Source organism: Indicator indicator, chromosome 20 (genome assembly GCF_027791375.1).
Source record: "Indicator indicator isolate 239-I01 chromosome 20, UM_Iind_1.1, whole genome shotgun sequence".
NCBI lineage: Eukaryota > Metazoa > Chordata > Aves > Piciformes > Indicatoridae > Indicator > Indicator indicator.
Window position 1 is genome coordinate 11,470,145 of NC_072029.1, and position 17,596 is coordinate 11,487,740.

General features: G+C 51.1%; 2 protein-coding genes across 3 annotated transcripts; one reads left to right on the forward strand and one right to left on the reverse strand.

Moving 5' to 3' along the window:
* Window positions 1-529: 529 nt before the first annotated feature.
* On the reverse strand, window positions 530-5,137 carry CHPF2 (chondroitin polymerizing factor 2). Of its 2 annotated transcripts, XM_054390038.1 has the most exons (4): window positions 4,851-5,137; window positions 3,212-3,776; window positions 2,589-2,771; window positions 530-1,959 (listed from the first exon to the last, which is right to left on the reverse strand). In XM_054390038.1, the coding sequence occupies exons 1-4, from the start codon at window positions 5,123-5,125 to the stop codon at window positions 697-699; spliced, it is 2,286 nt and encodes a 761-aa protein (XP_054246013.1). In that variant the 5' UTR covers window positions 5,126-5,137; the 3' UTR covers window positions 530-696. The 2 variants fall into 2 exon arrangements, with proteins under 2 accessions (XP_054246013.1, XP_054246012.1); XM_054390037.1 differs by lacking the exon at window positions 2,589-2,771 and having other exon boundaries at window positions 4,851-5,125.
* Window positions 5,138-6,142: 1,005 nt separating this feature from the next.
* On the forward strand, window positions 6,143-15,948 carry ABCF2 (ATP binding cassette subfamily F member 2). The gene is made up of 14 exons (XM_054390167.1): window positions 6,143-6,296; window positions 8,388-8,600; window positions 9,435-9,617; window positions 9,941-10,112; window positions 10,267-10,362; window positions 11,121-11,223; window positions 11,298-11,393; window positions 11,501-11,620; window positions 12,176-12,265; window positions 12,491-12,601; window positions 12,868-12,930; window positions 13,390-13,518; window positions 14,279-14,482; window positions 15,359-15,948. The coding sequence occupies exons 1-14, from the start codon at window positions 6,143-6,145 to the stop codon at window positions 15,494-15,496; spliced, it is 1,872 nt and encodes a 623-aa protein (XP_054246142.1). The 3' UTR covers window positions 15,497-15,948.
* The last annotated feature ends 1,648 nt before the right edge of the window (window positions 15,949-17,596 follow it).

A 17,596-nucleotide genomic window follows, 5' to 3' on the forward strand; every position in this document is an offset into this window, starting at 1 on the left:
GCTGACATCAGGTTTCCAACTCACTCCTTGTAAGCACAGCAAACAACCCCTTTCCTTAAGCAGAACTTATGCAGCCACAAATGGGGTCAGTCACCCTTTCTGGCTCAGCACCCAAGTTCACATCAAGGCTTTGGCCTTAGAGTCCCTGGCTACTGCCTGGAAAGCTGAAAGCTTTGCAATAAAAACCTTAGTGGGGTTCTGGTGGGTAAGAAGTTAAACACAGGCCAGGGGCAGCCCCCTGGAATGAAGGCAGGCAGCCAGCAGCATCCTGGGCTGCATGAGGGTGCTGCCAGGAGGTTGCAGGCAGTGCTCCACTGAGTGCAGCACAGTTGAGGTAGCTTTGTTGCATCACCCAGCTCACATTTACTGTACCTTTGCACTGCACAGTGGCTCAACAAGGTTGACTCTAGAGCTTGTTTTACATCACCCCAGATACTATATAGAGTTTGCAAGTAAGCACACAATCTGCCTGGAAAGAAACTTTTCTTTATTAAAAAAAAAAAAAAAAAAGGAAAAACAAACCCCAAAACCTCCCCACAGAAACAGCCTCCCTCGGTAGCCTATGCCTGTGAGCAGGGCTGGAAAAGTCTAACTCCTCCCTTCACCTCACATGCCATCCACCCATGGCAAGGCTGGGAAGGGGATGGAAAGTGCCAAGTGTTAAGGTGCTGAGAAGCTCGCCATGTTTCTAGTTTCTCAAGTGCTGTTGGCCTGTTCCTGCTCAAAGAGGGCCATGGCTAAATGCGAGCGGGACGCGAGTCCTTCCAGGTTACTGAGCACGCAGCGGTGGTACAGCTCCTCACTAAGCCGGGGGTTACAGCTCCTCAGAGCATATTTCTGCACCAACCCTGGCTCCACAGCCCTGAACAGGTGCAGACCAGAATAGTGGAGGAAGACATCAAACACCTCCATGCTCTCCAGTACCTCATCTTGGTCTAGGATGTCAGCTGCTAGCTTGGTCCGTGCTGTCATGTAGTCTGAGTTGTAGAAGCAGGCCTCAGCGAAGGAGTGCCTGTCGAAGTGCCCGTCCCGCAGGAAGTCTGTGCCAGAGGACGCGGCCTGCTCGCTGCGGTACACCAGTGCGGGGTTGAACTCTTGGAAGTGCACTGGGAAAAACACCTGCCAGTTGCTGATGGTGTTCATGCGGCAGCGGTTCAGGAACTCCATGTTGATCTCCGTCCAGACGCTGGCCAGGAAGAAGAGTGTGTCCACAGGGTGCTTCTTTGAGACTATGTCCATGAGCTTCACTTGCGACGGCACCTCTGTTTTAACACTAATCCAGGGGATTTTAACTTCTGCATAGCGTTTCTCTAGCTCCCCTACCATGGCTTTGACTCCAGCAAAAACATCCACCTGACTGACTCGCTGGGCATCGTAGGGGTGGTAGATGAAAAGCAAAGTCAGCAAGGCATTATCATGTGTGTCCAATGTGTTCATAGCAAACACATCCAGGAAGTTTGCCACAAAATCCAGGTCCTGCACTGTCAGGGGAAGCACCAGTTGTACCCGTGTGGCCTCGGTCACATACGGCATGGGAATAATTTCCACCTTACTTAGGGGCCGCACCAAGCTGACTCGCTTGGCCAGAACGTGGCTGTGGCCCTTCTGGGTGACTGCCTCCAGCAGCAGGTCCAGTGTGTACTCCATGCCCCGCGTGGGGTCGAAGCGCCGGTAGCCGTTCAGCAGCTGCCGCTTGCTGAAGCGGAGCAGCGGCTGGTAGCGACGGTTCAGCTGCTCCAGTGCAGAGTCAATGATCTCACTGACATCTGCTTTGCTGGCTCCAGAGAGCTCGCACTTTGGGGACCCGTCTGGGCAGGAGAAGAGGTGCTGCTCAGTGAAGTAGTCCCAGCTGATTACCTCAAAACGTGACTTTGGAAGAAATGGGGCATTAATGCCCACTGGCCAGGTCAAGCCTGCCTCGCCTGCAGGGGTCAGTGAAGTCAAGTTCCTGATCTGCATCTGTGCAAAGAGAGAAGGCTCGCTGATCCCTATGGCTTCTTGGAGCCCATCTCCCACCCAGTTCCACCAGCCTTGGCTGGTGAAGGAAGGAAGTGCAGGTCATCAGCAGTTTGGAGACAGCCTGGGAAGTCTGCTGAGGATGGGGGCTGCTCCTGCTTTCCTTCCTTCTCTTGCTTCTCCACATCTCTGGAGGGGCTTACATACCGTTCTGCTCCCGAGGACTGCCTTCTTGTTTGCTGTGACTGCCATACATTCAGGGGGCTGAATATAGCTTTATATAGGCACTGGTATAGTTTGGTTATTTTCATATCTGCACCTACAGATCTCTTCTCTTTTCCTGATCCCCCTTTTTGGCTGGGGAGAGGTCACTGGGTGACAGAGCAACTGCTGCAGTTTATCCCAAATAGAGGCTAAACAAAGACAACCACCTAGAACTGTACTGTACTAGCATCACACCATCAGTTTTGGGTGACATAGCCTCAGAAGTACTATTTCTCAGAGGCAGGACTACATCCTGCATCTGTCTGGCAGTCACCTACAAACAGAAGCAATAATCTTCTTCTGATACCTTGAAAGAAAAGAAAAGCTGTTTGGTGGAGAAACTTTTGCAGATATCCCTCACCACATACCTGGAGGTCCTGGATCTCCTGGTAGGCCCTGTCCAGCTGGATCCTGCTGAAGCGCTTGTGCAGCCGGTACATCAAGGTCATGTCGGACACAGGGTGCACAGCTAGAGCTGCCTGGAATTCCTCTTCCTCCTCCTTCTCTGGCTCAGTATTTTTGGCTAATTCATAAGTGTGATAATGCTGGCCCTGAAGTAGACAAAAGTCAGAAAGACTGGCATGGAAGCCAAGCTCACAGGGAAGCCTTCCTTCACTCCACGCATGCATTGGTTCCTCTTGCCATGCTGACTGCAGTGCCCAAAGATGAAAACATAACAGCTGCCTCCCCTAACTCTACCCTCCATACTATATGCCCACTTGCTCCCTGGTACCACAGTGCACTTTATCCAACCTCTAAAAACCTGTGGATCAGCAGCTGCTCCTAGGCTGAAATCCAAATACTGCATGCGCTCTGACCCCTCGTGTCTCAGCTTGGCCTTTCACCAATACTGCCACACCACAGTCCCTCGTTCCTCAAGCTCAGAGCAGAAGTTCACAGAAAAGCCCTTTTGCTGCCATGCAGTGGACAAGCAAGAACACAGGTTTTGTGAGGCTTAGCTACCACCCAGGCCAGAGAAGGCAGGTAGTACCTGGAGCTGGGAAACACAAGCGATGCCAAGGAAATCGATGATACACCGCCCTAGCCACTCATCTGGCCGCACACTGAGGATCTCATTGCGACAGCTGTCCAGGTGTGGATGGAGCTTCAGCAGCAGGCTGCGGGAGATCAGGTAGCCAAAGCCACCGTGACAGTACCGCGCCTGCTCATCCCCACCAATGAACTCCTCCGCTCGTCCCAAGTAGACATCTTGGTTAATACTCAGGTGTGTCACCAGAGCCTTGACCTGTTCAGCCTGGGCATAGGTGTCATCCTGCATGATGTAGAACCAATCATAGTCCGATCCAAAATGCTGATGGATGTAGTGCATGGTCTCATACATGAGCCAAATGGGACGCTCATCCCCATGGGCCACCAGCACCATGCCGTGAGGCACCTTGGCACTGCGCAGTCCAGTGAAGTACAGCAGGCGTGGGAAGTGATGGGCCACGGTTTTGTTCACAGCTACTGCCAGTGTGTTCAGGGTAGCCTTGGAGGTCAACACAGCCACAAACAGTCTCTCATGGAAGCCCAGTTCTGTCTGGATGTAGCGGGTTCTGTAAAGGAAGGACATAGCTATGTGACAAACAGATGAATGACAACAATCAAAGGATGATCACTGAATGCCAGGTTGGAAGGGACATAAAGGATCATCTGGTCCAACCTTTCTTCAGACAAACATGGTCTAAACAAGCTGCCCCAGCTCCTGTTCAGCTAAATCTCAAACATGCCCAGTGTTGGAGACTCCCTGACATCCCTGGGAAGATTATTCCAATGGCTGATTGTTCTCATCACGAAAAAAATTCCTCCTGCATGCAATGGGAATCTCCCCAGGAATAACTTTTGTCCATCACCCTCACCTTTTCCATAGGACCCCTTATAAAAATGGAGTTTCCAATCTTCTTTATACCCACCCTTTGCATACTGGAACATGGTGAGAAAGTCTATCATATGTCTTCTTTTTCCCAGGCTGAACAACTCCAGTTCTCTCAGCCTTTTCTCATTCAGCAGCTTCCCGGTCCCTGGATCATCTTTATGGCCCTTCTCTAGATCCTTTCCAGTCTACCCACATCTTTTACATATAGCCTTTATCTGCTGGAACCTACCAATAGTGAAACTGTTAAGCCTGAAAGTAGAACTTTAAGAGAAAACTCACTAGTCAAAACACAATGCTGTAAAAGCACTCCTTTTCCTCAAGGAAACAACAATCCCACATTGTACATTTAACTTAGGAAACTGTGCTACTCTAAGTGAGAACAAAACAGAGCTAACCCCTTGCAAGTGTTATACATTATTAATGGCTCAAAAGTTTTTTCATTAATAGAATGGTTGAAAGAGTTTGGAGGAATAATTTAACATGTCTTAAGTAGTAAAGTAAGAAGCATTTTCAAACTTCTTGAGCACATCTGTTGCCTTTTTTAATTAAAAAAATAACCGACACTTGTTTTGCAGCCCCTTAAGATGTCAATTGTAGCCTTTGCCTTCTTGCACCATGTTATTGGTACGTAAGTATTTCATATGGCACACTCCACCGTGAGTCTGTTACCTCATACGAAGATTTAGAGCCTCAAACACCCTCCCCTAAGTGATTATTTCCCAGAGAAAAGCCTGGCCAAAAGAACAGGTCCTACCTGAGCACTTTTTTGTAAGGCTTGTTGGGGTCTCTGTAATACGGCACAATACGAGGCCTGAAGTCCTCATGGCCTGGGCCCGGCCCTCCATCCGCCTCCTCCGGACGCGCTCCGCCGGCGAGAGGCTCGGCCCGGCCCGGCGGCCCCGAGCACTGCTCCTCGCCTCCGCTCTGGCTCCAGGAGGCTCGCAGCAGGCTCAGGCTGCAGCCGAGAGAGAGGCCCAGGACAAGCGGCAGCACGGGCCGCAGCGCAGCCAGCAGCGCAGCCAGGCGCATAGCGGCGCTGGGGCCGGCGTCCAGCCGCGGGGCAGCGCGGTCCCGTTTGGCCGGGTGGAGACTGCTGCAGACCCGCTACGCCCGGTGCGGGCTCGCGGGGCAGCTCCGACGCTCGGAGAGCCAGCAGCCACGGGACATGGCCGGCGCAGGGCGCCCGGGGACAGACTACGGCGGGCGAGAACACGGTAGTCCCCTTGGGGCCACGCAGCAGCCCCCTCCGCCGACGTAAAGAGGTCACCAGCCCCGGTGCTCGCTCACCCGCAGGCAAGCGTGGCCCTTCTGCCCGCAGGCCGGTGGCAGGGGCCGAGGCAGCCCAGAGTTCCGGGCCGGAGCCGCAGAAGCGGTAACAGCGGCTCCCAACCGGCCGCGATCCCGCCGCTGCCACCTCAGCCGCCCCATCGCGACCCTCGCGCGCTTCCGCTTCCGCTTTCCGCTCTATCGTGCGCAGCAGACGCTCTGCCAGGCAAAGTCAGCCTCTATGATACCGTGTGGCGCGCGCGCACTGCGCGCCGAAGGCGGAACCTGAAGCCGGGACTGGCGCCAGCGGCGCGGTGCACGCCGGGAACACAGTACCCAGAAGCCGGCAGAGGGGGTGCGGACTCCGCCTTCTAGAGCTGCACGGCCGCCCGGCGCGGGTGACGCTAAGCCCTCCGATTGGCCGTGACTCCGGAGGGGCGGGGCGTGCGCACGCGGTAGCAGCTGTCCTGTTGCGACAGAAGGAAAGCGCGGATCGGCCGGTGCGGTCCGAGCGGGCGGTGCAGGCCGGGGCGCGCGGCGCGGCGGCGGCGTAGGACTAGGACTAGTGGGTCGGACCGGGTCGGGTAGGGTAGTGCGTGCGCGGGTAGCCTCGCGGGCGGCCGGGCGGGCAAGGAGATCTTGGCAGGGCCCGGCCCGACGGCGCCGCGTGCTCCGGGCCGGGCGGCTCGCCGGGCCGCCAAGGCGGGGAACTGGGGCGACCCGGATCGGCGCGGCCTAACGGCGCCTCTTACATCTCCGCCGCAGCCCCTCCGCCGCGCCATGCCCTCGGACCTGGCCAAGAAGAAGGCGGCTAAGAAGAAGGAGGCGGCCAAGGCCCGGCAGCGGCCGCGGCGGGCCGCGGAGGAGAACGGCGATGCCGGGTCCGAGCCGCAGGAGGTCCGGCCCCCAGAGGCCAACGGAACGTTGCTGCCAGGTGAGATGTGGCCCTACCGTAGTACAAGCCCCACCGTGCCGGCGGGTGTCCGGCTTTAGTCCGTGTGCTCTGCAGGGGACCGCGCTGCCGCTGTCTCTCTCAGACAAGTACGGTCCGCATCTTCTGGTACTTGATGTCCACACCGGAGTGGGCGTTTTAGGTTGTTTCCTTTTAATCTGCCGCAGGAGCTATGGCAGCGCCCAAATTCTTAATGCTCTTACTGACATTGCTGTTGAACCCTGTTTATCTGCCTCTCTGGGACACCATGAGCCCCGCTGCGTTAATGAGAGTGGTTTTAGCAACAAAGAGCTGCTGAGCCCTCTGAAGGAAGCAGGCCAGGAGCTGCTAACAGACACAGGGCTGAGTTTTTTCCTTCCTCCTGCCCACCCGTGGCCGCAGCCGCTGGCCACCCGAGCTCTCCCGGGCTCAGCCTACATTGCGTCGCTCTCGGTGCGTGGCACTGATTCCGGGCAGCCGGAGGCCAGACGGGGGCTGGCCTCCGGGGACGTTCCTGGGCGCTGGCGCGAGGCCGGCGGCTCGAACTGCAGGCGGACCGCGGGCCCGGCGCCGCTCGGACCGAGCCGGCCAATCGCCGGCCGCTTTCGCGGGTTATTTGCATTTAGCTTTGCTATTGGCGGAGCGCGGCGGGGCCGAGCCGCGGGCAGGGGCGCACGGAGGAGGCCTCCCACGCGTGCGGGTCGCACCGGCGGCTGCCTGGGAAGCAGGCAGTGGCCAGTGGGGAGTTGCCTGGTTCTGTTGGCCCTTCGCTGATCTGCGTGCGCTGCCTGTGCTGCCAGCGGGGCCCCTGTGGGTAAGGGGCGTTTGCCTCGATAATAATGGCTATGGGACAGCAGTGACCCAGGTGCCCAAGAAGGCCCCCTGGCATGGATCAGCAGTGGTGTGGCCCCACTTGCTGGCATCATCCCTCTGTAGTGGGGGCATTGGTTCAGACAAGGGCAATAAAGTTGGTGAAGGGTCTGGAGAACAGGTCTGGTGAGGAGCAGCTGAGGGACCTGGGGTTGTTGAGCCTGGAGAAAAGGAGGCTGAGCGGAGACCTTATTGCTCTCTACAACTCCCTGAAAGGAAGTTGGAGCCAGGTGGGGGTTGGTCTCTTCTCCCAAGGAACAAGTAATAAAAGGCAAGAGGAAACAGCCTCAAGTTGTGCCAGGGGCATGTTAGGCTGGACACGAGGAACAGTTTCTTCCTTGAAAGAGTTGGAGTCCCCATCCCTGGAGGGGTTTCAAAGCTGTCGAGATGTGGTGCGGAGGGACGAGATGTGGTGTGGAGGGACGTGGTTTAGTGGTGATCTGATCATGCTGGCTTAACTGTTAGACTCCATGGTCTTAAAGGTCTTTTCCAACCTAAACAATTCCATGATTCTCTTAACAGTGCTTTTGCCAAGTGAGTGGTTCTGCCAGGAGTGCTGATTGTGGACAGCCAGGCTGTTCCTCACTGTCTTGAACACTGAACACCTTGGTCTCTGTTCTGAGCAGCTGGGGCACTGCTGAGACCCTCAATGCCATTTTCTTATTCAGATGGCAGTGTCTCACCAAGGAATGAAAATTGGGCTGTCACTCAGGGCCACAACAGAAGATCAGCATGACGGGGAAGGTTTGTTATACCATAGGAAGAAAAGGAGTTGTGCATGTGGACATGTTAGCTTCTCGAAAAATTGGTAGGGCATGTTCCAGTGCCTCTTTTTTCCTTTCAACTTTCCCTTTATTTTCTAGCCAGATTTTGTTTGGCCAACTCTTTCCTTAAGCCTGCAAGCAAGACTTTTCAAGTTCTCTTCCTACTCTAGTGCTTCTTGCATTGAGAGTTAGTTCCATCATACCTGAATACCAGGCCAGCTGTCTTGGCTGCTCACTTAGTTCTAGCGGTCAGATTTTATTTAGAGAGCAGGTGGAAGCTCCTGTTAGATCATAAATATTCATCTCCTAAGTCAAAAAGTTGAGTTGCTTTACAGCTCTTCAACATTTCTGTAGAAATGAGGACATGAGAATTGTTATTCTGGTCCTGGGCCTTTTGGTACAGAGGCTTATGGCTTCCTTTGTATTTGTAAGCCACTGACACTTCTGTCTCTGCTTGCAGAGGTGGATGCTCTTACCAAGGAACTGGAGGACTTTGAATTAAAGAAAGCTGCCGCCCGTGCTGTGACAGGAGTGCTGGCCTCCCATCCCAATAGCACTGATGTGCATATCATCAACCTCTCACTGACTTTCCACGGCCAGGAGCTGCTGAGTGACACAAAACTCGAGCTGAACTCCGGGAGACGCTATGGCCTGATAGGACTGAATGGGATCGGTGAGCTGTGGGGCAGAGGCATGGGCTTGCTGGGGCTTGGCAGAGATGCTGTGCTGCTGAGCAGTTGGGCAGATGCAGGTAGTAAATGCTGGAAACTAGAAAGAAGGCTGCTAGACATGGCTGGGACAAAGCAGTTCCCGTTGTCCATCTCCCCACCCAGGAAGAAGAATTGTTAGGATTGCTGGTGGAAGTATGAGGTTGCATTCTGGCTTTGGAGGGCTGGGAGAGGTGTCTGGAATCTGTTACTTTTGATTCCTGTTTGCAGAATGTGTTTAGCAGTGTCAATAAACTCAGTCCTGATGCTATTGGTCAAAGAACTTGCAGAGTATGAAGGAGCAGGAGGTATGTGGATTGAATGGGAAAAGAGCTGTACAACCCCTGGAGAAGGTGACACCCTGCATGGAGTGGTGCAGAATGGGGGTGTAACTGAAGAAGAGCTGCTCAGAGTGACCAGCTGGTTAAACGCTTGAGCTGTCTAGTGATGGTGTGTTACTTCCTTCTGTGTTAGGAGCCTTTAGAGTCTGGTGTCCTGGTAACTGATGTCAGACCTGGTTAGTCAGCAGGAAGTGTAAAGCAGAGAGAAAATTCCCTAAATGCAGGCAAGGGCTGAACTGCAGTGATTTCCAGAGAGCTTCTTCATGTTGCTCCCCTGTCCTTGAGGTGGTGAGCTTTGGCTGGGAGGGCAGCCTGTGGCAGTGAGGCAGTAGGCTCTGTTCTATCCCTAATTCTTCCTGTAGGAGGGAATTAATGGGATCTGACTGCATCTCGTCCATTTCTCTGTGATGTATCTCATTGAATCCAACAATTAATTGTGGAGTGTCTCTCTGCACGCAGGGAAATCCATGCTTTTGTCAGCTATTGGGAAACGCGAAGTGCCCATCCCAGAGCATATTGACATCTACCACCTGACCCGAGAGATGCCTCCCAGTGACAAGACTCCTCTGCAGTGCGTGATGGAGGTGGATACAGAGCGGGCCATGTTGGAACGAGAGGCAGAACGTCTGGCTCACGAAGATGGTAAAGCTTCTCTGAGTCCCTGTGGACAAGGGACATCTCCTCCATTGCCCTTCCCACCAAAGATTTTACTTGGGTTTCTTGGCAGAGCTTTTACGTCACTATACCCATTTCCCCAACCTGCCCTGTACTAGCTGAAAAGTCTTGTGGGATCACAGTCCGTTGGATGAAATTATTCTCTGCAGCTTCTTAGGAAGCCTCTCAGGCTTGGGAATGGAGAGGGCTGCATAGTGGTAAAGCAGATGGACTAAGAGCTTTCCTGCTGTACAGAGGTGCAGCTGAGAGCCCATTGCTGGTAGAGTGCTGACAGGAAGGCTCTCTTTCAGCGGAGTGTGAGAAGCTGTTGGAGTTATACGAACGTCTGGAGGAGCTGGATGCTGACAAGGCAGAAGCGAGGGCCTCACGGATCCTTCATGGCTTGGGATTCACACCAGCCATGCAGAGGAAGAAGCTGAAGGACTTCAGTGGTGGCTGGCGAATGAGGGTGGCTCTCGCCAGGTGAGTGTTGTACTGTCTGCTGCCTCCTGGAAGAATGCCTGCCTGCTTCTGACCCTGCAGAGCCACACACACAGCTCTGAGAACTCAGAGCAGAGCTGAGAGACTTTGGGTTACCTGCATTTAGTCTATGCTGTTGTCTCCCCTCTCTTTTCAGAGCCCTCTTCATTCGGCCTTTCATGCTGCTGCTAGATGAGCCCACAAACCACCTTGACCTGGATGCCTGTGTGTGGCTAGAGGAAGAGCTGAAAACGTAAGCATGAAGGCATCTGCTGCTTCTATGGGTTGTGTTTTTCTGCTGAAAATCTTGTGAGGAAGTGCTGCAGGAATAACTGTCTGAGGTTGTTGTGGCTACATGACTATGTTCAGTAACAGTGACGCCTCCTTGCGCTTGCTGCTGTGTGTGTTTGCAGAAGGGTTCTTTTTGCAAGGGTAATGAACTCAAGACAAGCCTCTTCCCTCACTGGAGAAATGGGAAGTGCTGGCCTGTACTCCCTGGCTGAAGCTACTTCCCTGAAAAGCAGAAATCAGATGCTTTAGGAGAGCAATTTGAACCTCTCTTTTTGAGGGGCTTTAACTGGCGATTGTACAGATCTGAAGTGGAGCCAGGCATAGTGGGCCTGACAGGTAGTAGTCTGTGCTAGGGTCAAAGTAAGCAGAAAAGGATGAAAATTCTCCAAAGTGTGATGCAGTAGAGTCAGTTGCACCAGGAGCTCTGATCATGGACCACATATGGGTGGCCAGCTCTGGTATTTTTGTGGAGATGGGCAGACACTCTTACAGTGAAGAGTGTTTTAAGACAGTGAAAGGTGTTTGCAGTATTTGCTGCAGCTGGTTGTAGCTGCTTTACTCCAGAGTTCCCAAAGCATCTCCAGGGCTGTTATCTTTTTGTTTTTAATCTGCCAGTAGGCAAGAGAGACTTGGTGCATGCAAATCCTCTGTTGCTATCTGGGCCAAGGAGTGTGAATCCTTTTCCTAACTTAGTCTCTGATAACTTCTGTGGGGCCACAGGTTCAGGCGGATCCTTGTGCTGATATCCCACTCCCAGGACTTCTTGAATGGTGTCTGCACCAACATCATCCACATGCACAACCGTAAACTCAAGTACTACACAGTGAGTAGTGCACAACCAGCGGAGGTGGGAGCTGTTTTCTGGGGCCTGGCTGATGCTCTCTGCTCTCTTTCCAGGGAAATTATGACCAGTATGTAAAGACTCGCTTGGAACTAGAGGAAAACCAAATGAAGCGATTCCACTGGGAACAAGATCAGATTGCCCATATGAAGGTATCTGCTTAGCTGCATGAACATCTTTCTTCCCATGCAGGTGGGCATCCCTGCACCTCCTCAACCTTGCTGTTGTGGCTGTTGGCTCACTCTGTGTTCTGTTGCAGAATTATATTGCACGATTTGGTCATGGTAGTGCAAAGCTGGCCAGGCAAGCTCAAAGCAAGGAGAAGACCCTTCAAAAAATGATGGCTTCTGGCTTGACAGAGAGAGTTGTGAATGATAAGGTAGGATCAGGCATGGGATTGCATCTAGAGATCAGTGTTGGAAACACGGGCTACATAAATAAAATGGTCTTTAGCTGGCAGCAGGAGTGGCTGACACAGCTGGGAACAAAAAGGCCACAAACCTTCCTGATGCAACGTATGGCTGTACTGAAGATAAGCTAGTGCTGAAGAGTGGAAAGACAAGTAGTAATTTTCTAGGGGAGAGAAGGGCACTTGTCATATCAGTCAGGCTATTCTGCAGGCACAGAAATCAAAAATTAATGTCTGAGGATTGGAGAAGATGAGGGAGGATGGTCAGAGCAACTGCTAGCTGCTTGAGAGTTATAAACCCACATTTGGGGAAAGAAGTAAGGATTCATTAGCCAGCAGATGAATTTGCAAGTCACTAATCAGAATAAATCTGTGAATGAGTTGCCAGAGGGGCTCATAAAAATGTACAGTCTGGTACCTCAGTCTACAGATAGTGTTTGTAAGGAGGCATGGTTACAGCAGAAGGACTGGGTTGTCCTGTGCTCCAGGGTATCTGACAGGTGGATTTTGTTTCTGTGTTAACAGACTCTGTCATTCTATTTCCCGCCATGTGGGAAAATCCCCCCTCCTGTCATCATGGTGCAGAATGTCAGCTTCAAATACACCAAGGATGGGGTGAGTGTGGGGAGTGTGCATGGAGGTCACTCGTGTCCTGCCTTGTTTGGGAGCATGAGGCTTTTGGCCAAACTTTCTGGGCAGGCTGCAGCATGTGACCAGTGGATCAAGCTTCTTGGCAGTGCTAATCCCAAGTCTTCTGAGGACAGCATTGCAGATGCAGCGTGGAGGTTCTAGGTAGTAGTGGAAAGACATAATATGTGTTATGATTTTTATTGTTTGTAGCCATGGATCTATAATAACCTGGAGTTTGGCATTGATCTGGATACTCGTGTAGCTCTTGTTGGACCCAATGGAGCTGGAAAGTCAACACTGCTGAAACTGCTCACAGGAGAGGTATGCTCCCTATATTGTCTGCCCTGTTCTGGACCTTTATTCTTGGGGTAGTCTGCAACAAAATTGCTCTGATTTGCTGCAGGACCCCAATCAGGCCTTAGAAATCCCAAGGTCCTGCGGCAGCACAGTGGGGTTTTCTTTGCCTCTGATAGTATCTGTTCAGGCTGCCTCCTATGTGCCAGAGCAGACATGGTTGGATTCTGCATTTCTGGCATACAGCAAATAGAAGGATTTCCTGGTGAAATGCTTTTGTCTTCCCTTTCTAGCTGCTGCCTACAGATGGGATGATTCGCAAGCACTCTCATGTGAAGATTGGTAGATACCACCAGGTACTCCCCACAACAGCCATGGGGAACATCAAATGCTGAGGAAAAAGCTGTCAGGAACGTTGCCCCTCTATTTCTGATTCTAAGGCCTCTCCCACTGCTGGCCTTCTGTGTTTGGAGATGGGGGAAGGAACTGTTCTGTTGGTGAATGGGCTTTAGCAAATGTTCTTACCCTGAAAAGAGGCTTCCTGTGATCCTTTCTTTTCAGCCTCCCTCCTTTTATGGGAGAGGTGGTTGCCTGTGCTTGGTGGTGCACAAGCCTGCTCTTCTGCAGCAACACTCCTGCTCCTGAAATGCAGCCTCCTTCCATAATAGTTCAGCACAGGGGCTATAGTGTGAATGGGGCTCTTGGCTTTGTCTTCTGCTTCTCAGCTATTCACCAGAAGAATATAAGGGGGAAGTACTTTTGGCCATGAAGTGGGTGGCCTGCACAGCCTGAAGCTGATTTTTCTTCTCTGTCAGCACTTGCAAGAACAGTTGGACTTAGACCTCTCACCCCTGGAGTACATGCTGAAATGCTACCCAGAGATCAAGGAGAAGGAGGAGATGAGAAAAATCATTGGCAGATACGGTCTGACAGGGAAGCAACAGGTGAGTATGAGCTGTTGAGGTTTCTTTTTTGCTCATTAGGGAAGTGGAGCTGCTTCATTTTTTATTGCTCTGCTGATGTCTGCCAGTGTGAGGCACTACGCAGCATGGCATACCACAGCAACAAAATGCATCTCTGCCTTTGAAAAATTTGAGATAAAAATAACTCATGGTTCATAGGAACTTTCCTTGCATTGGAGCACCGTGTAGGTTGGAATGGGTGACCTCAGAGTCCAGGTGAAGAGATGACAAATTGTGGCATAGTGCTGCACTCAAGCATATTTTAAAAACATTCTCAGCTGGCAGTGGGGACCACTTGATTCAAACACAGGGTTAGGATCAGCAGTGGGTGCTTCAAGTCCTAACATGACATGCTCCTCTATGACATATGTCACATGTGTGGCAGGAGTTGTCCTCACCACTGCAATTCAACATTGACTTTTACATTGTTCTTCCCAGAAGAACACTCTTCTGTCACTCCAGAAGTTGAGAGTGGTTTTGTGGTCATGTCAGGATGCAGTGAACACAGGCAGTTAACTATCCTTTGGAGCCTCTTAATACAAGCTGGCTCTTGCTATGGACACTCCTTCTTCAGAAGCCCCTGGAATTCCCTTGCTCTGTGGGGGAGGGAGGCTTAGTCTAGGTATAAGACCGGCCAAACATTGTCCTCTTGTGTCATGCAGCTGCTGCAAGCAGTGTGAGGTGGTTGGAGGGGCAGCCTGCAGCTCCCTGCAGAGCTGCCAGCAGTGTCTGTGTTTGCCAGGTGAGCCCCATCAGGAATCTCTCTGACGGGCAGAAGTGCCGTGTGTGCTTCGCGTGGCTGGCCTGGCAGAACCCCCACATGCTGTTCCTGGATGAACCCACCAATCACCTGGACATAGAAACAATAGATGCTCTGGCAGATGCTATCAATGAATTTGAAGGAGGAATGATGCTGGTCAGCCATGACTTCAGACTCATCCAACAGGTAAGAACAGTAGTGGCTTGTGCCAGAGAACCTTTCTAATGCTATAACATGAGGTGTGTTCAACTGACTGTCTCTTACACATCTTTTTGGGATGAGTGAGTGAAAAAAATCACTGCACACCATTCCTTTGCCACATGAAAAAAATCACTGAGCTAGCCTAGGAAAACATGAGGTACTTGAAAGGAAGAAAAAATATCCCTAAACTCTAGAAGTGAATAAGTTAAATGGAAATCATGAAACACTGTGGAACCTTAAGCAGATTTTTTTTTTAATTGCACTGGAGTCATTCTGACATTTTTTTATCACTCAGTCTGCGCATGTGAAGGAAATTGCACTACATACACACAAATGTCAAGTGATGATTTACAAGCTATAGCTTCAGCTGCAAGTTCAGGTATAATTTTATTTTTCAGTATTTTACAGCCAAGTAGTTCAGGTCAAGACCTACCTTTTTTTTTTTTTTTTTTTATCCCCCAGTTCCCAGCTTAGTAGGAAAGGCTTTCCTTCTTACAGCTCATGAACACAAAAAAAATGTTGATGGTTATTTAGTTCTAAAATCTTTTATAAATTGTGTAGAAAACAGCAGGTAAGGTATTTAGTGGATTGCCTAGAGAAGTTATGGATGCCCCCTCCCTGGAGATGTTCAGGGCTAGGTTGGATGGGGCCTTGAGCAACCTGGTCTAGTGGGAGGTGTCCCTGCCCGTGGCAGAGGGGTTGAAACTGGGTGATCTTTAAGGTCCCTTCCAACTCAAGCCATTCTATGATTTCATTGCAGATCTTTTTCTTCAGGAGTTGAAGTGTGAAGAGAGTAGGTTTTGGTTAATTTTATAATTTTGCTACACTTACAAGATGATGTAAATCTGTGCTTGCTTCCAGGTTGCACAGGAGATCTGGGTCTGTGAGAAGCAGACAATCACCAAGTGGCAGGGTGACATCCTCGCCTACAAGGAGCATCTCAAGTCAAAGCTGGTGGATGAGGATCCACAGCTCACCAAGAAGACCCACAACGTGTGAGCTCTGGAGCAGTGGCTCAGGTGGAGACTGCCTGTGGCCAATGTGACTCACCCGTCTGCCAGCTGGAACAGGACTGCTGCTATCTCTGGCTGTGTTCTAGGATGCTGCAATACTGCTTCCCCTTGACTTGCCTTGCACCTCTGTATCTGGACAGAGCTCTTCTTTCCTGATCTGGCTATGTCTGGGCAACCATTTCTGTATTTAGATTATGTCCCATCTGAGCCAGACCTTGGAATCTAATGCCTCGAGGTCATGGCAGTGGCAGTTAGGGTGTCCAAGCTGCAATGGTACAGAAGTGGAGCCCCCAGCCCAGCTTCTCCTGCCTCTTCCTTCCCAATTTCTGCTTCAGTTTAGATACTTCACTTCAAACTCCTCTGGCCTTGGTTTGTTTTTAACTATTATTTAACAGTGTAATTAACAGATCTGCCTGAGAATTCATCAGTCAATAAAGAGGGAAGAACACTCCTGTCTGGTTTTGTGAGCCGTGGTACTTAACTTGGGCACACTGGGGCAAACCAGCTTTGGGTTTAGTGCTGAGCTCTGGGTAAGGATGCAGAACCATTCCAGTGGGGTGAAGGTTCAGTTCCTCAATACAATGAAAGTTATGACCAGAACTTGTGGAATACATGAAGTGCTGAATCCTGAGCTCTGGGGTACAGAGCAGTGAGTAGAAGACCTCTGCTCAGCCACAGGGAGTCCAAGCTTTCCAGTTGGTGACAGAAGAGGGAGCATGAACACACAGGGCTTTTTTGTGGGTGACAGATAACTTGAGCTGTTTCTCAAGATGGGAAGCAAGAAACAGTGCACATCACTGTCACCTACAGCAGCACAGCTAGGGTATGTGCTTCTCCCCTCACCCCAGGTTGTATGGCTCTAGGAACGAGACTCAGTTTGTTCCTTGCAGGTTTAACAAGACTAAAGCGACCAGAGTTAGTTTAACATTTATATTTGTTCTTAATAACAAACCTTTAGAAAAGTTGGTGTTTAAACCTCACCTTGTGCCACGGGAGCTTGAATAAAATAAATTTTTGATGTATTTTAAAAACAATTAAAAGGTCCACCAAAGGGCAGCTAAGCATTTAGTTAGAAAAAGTAACTATGCATAAATGCTGCTGCCAGACAGGGCTGCAGCTGTGGGTAGATAAAACAGCTAAGGGCTCCTTTGGCGTGGGAGAGACCTTGTATGTCATGACTTGTGGCAAAGGGAAACTGGTTCCAGTGGCAGTGAAGAGCCTCCCCCAACATGGAGATTTCAGCTGTATACAGCTCTGTAAATCAGAGGGTGTGTGGAATGTACACCAGACGGGGAAGAGCTGTGCTCTTCCTTGTTGATTCATGACCTCTTACAAACCAGAAGTATGATGTTGCCTGCTCTTTACTCCCAGTGTGAGTCATCCACCAACATTCCTCGATGTCAGAAACCAGAGAATATTCCAATCCTGTTCCCACAGGGATCCCACCATCTCATATCTTTAATGCCCCTTCACAGATGTGCTGATGTGACCATTCCAGACGGTCACATCTGATCACTACTGTCTTAGTTCTTGGGAGCAAAAAGCATTTCTGTGAAACTTAGACTGTTTGTCACTGCCATTTATTTGCACGAAGGGTGAGTGGTCAGGTGGCCTCACGATGAGGACACACCTAGAACAAGATAAGTTCAATGAACTGCTCTTGGCTGTACAAGCACTGCAGTGACTGCTGAGCAGGTCTCCAAACTCAGTCCTGGGAAGATGTCATTTGCTGAGGACATGCCTGTTTAAGGTGTGTCCCTGAGTGGGGACAGTGTGAAGGCAGCACAGAGACACCAGCGTTCCCTCCCCAAAAGGAGACCCTAGTGTTTCAGCAGATACCTGTCACGGTGCTTTCTCAGAGAGGGGCTTCCTTTTCTAGCTGAAGGACAGAAAATTTCCTCACTTTTGTTCACTTCTCTCCTGTGGTGCTGCACATTTTTTCTCTGGCTTGGTTTAATTCATGGATCATAACGCCCATCACTAGTGTGGTCACTGGTTTCCAAGGCAGATCAAATGCATGCTCAGGGTGTTAGCCTTCCCTCCACTGCCCTCTGTGTAGCAGGCAGGATTCCCAGAGCAGACTGGC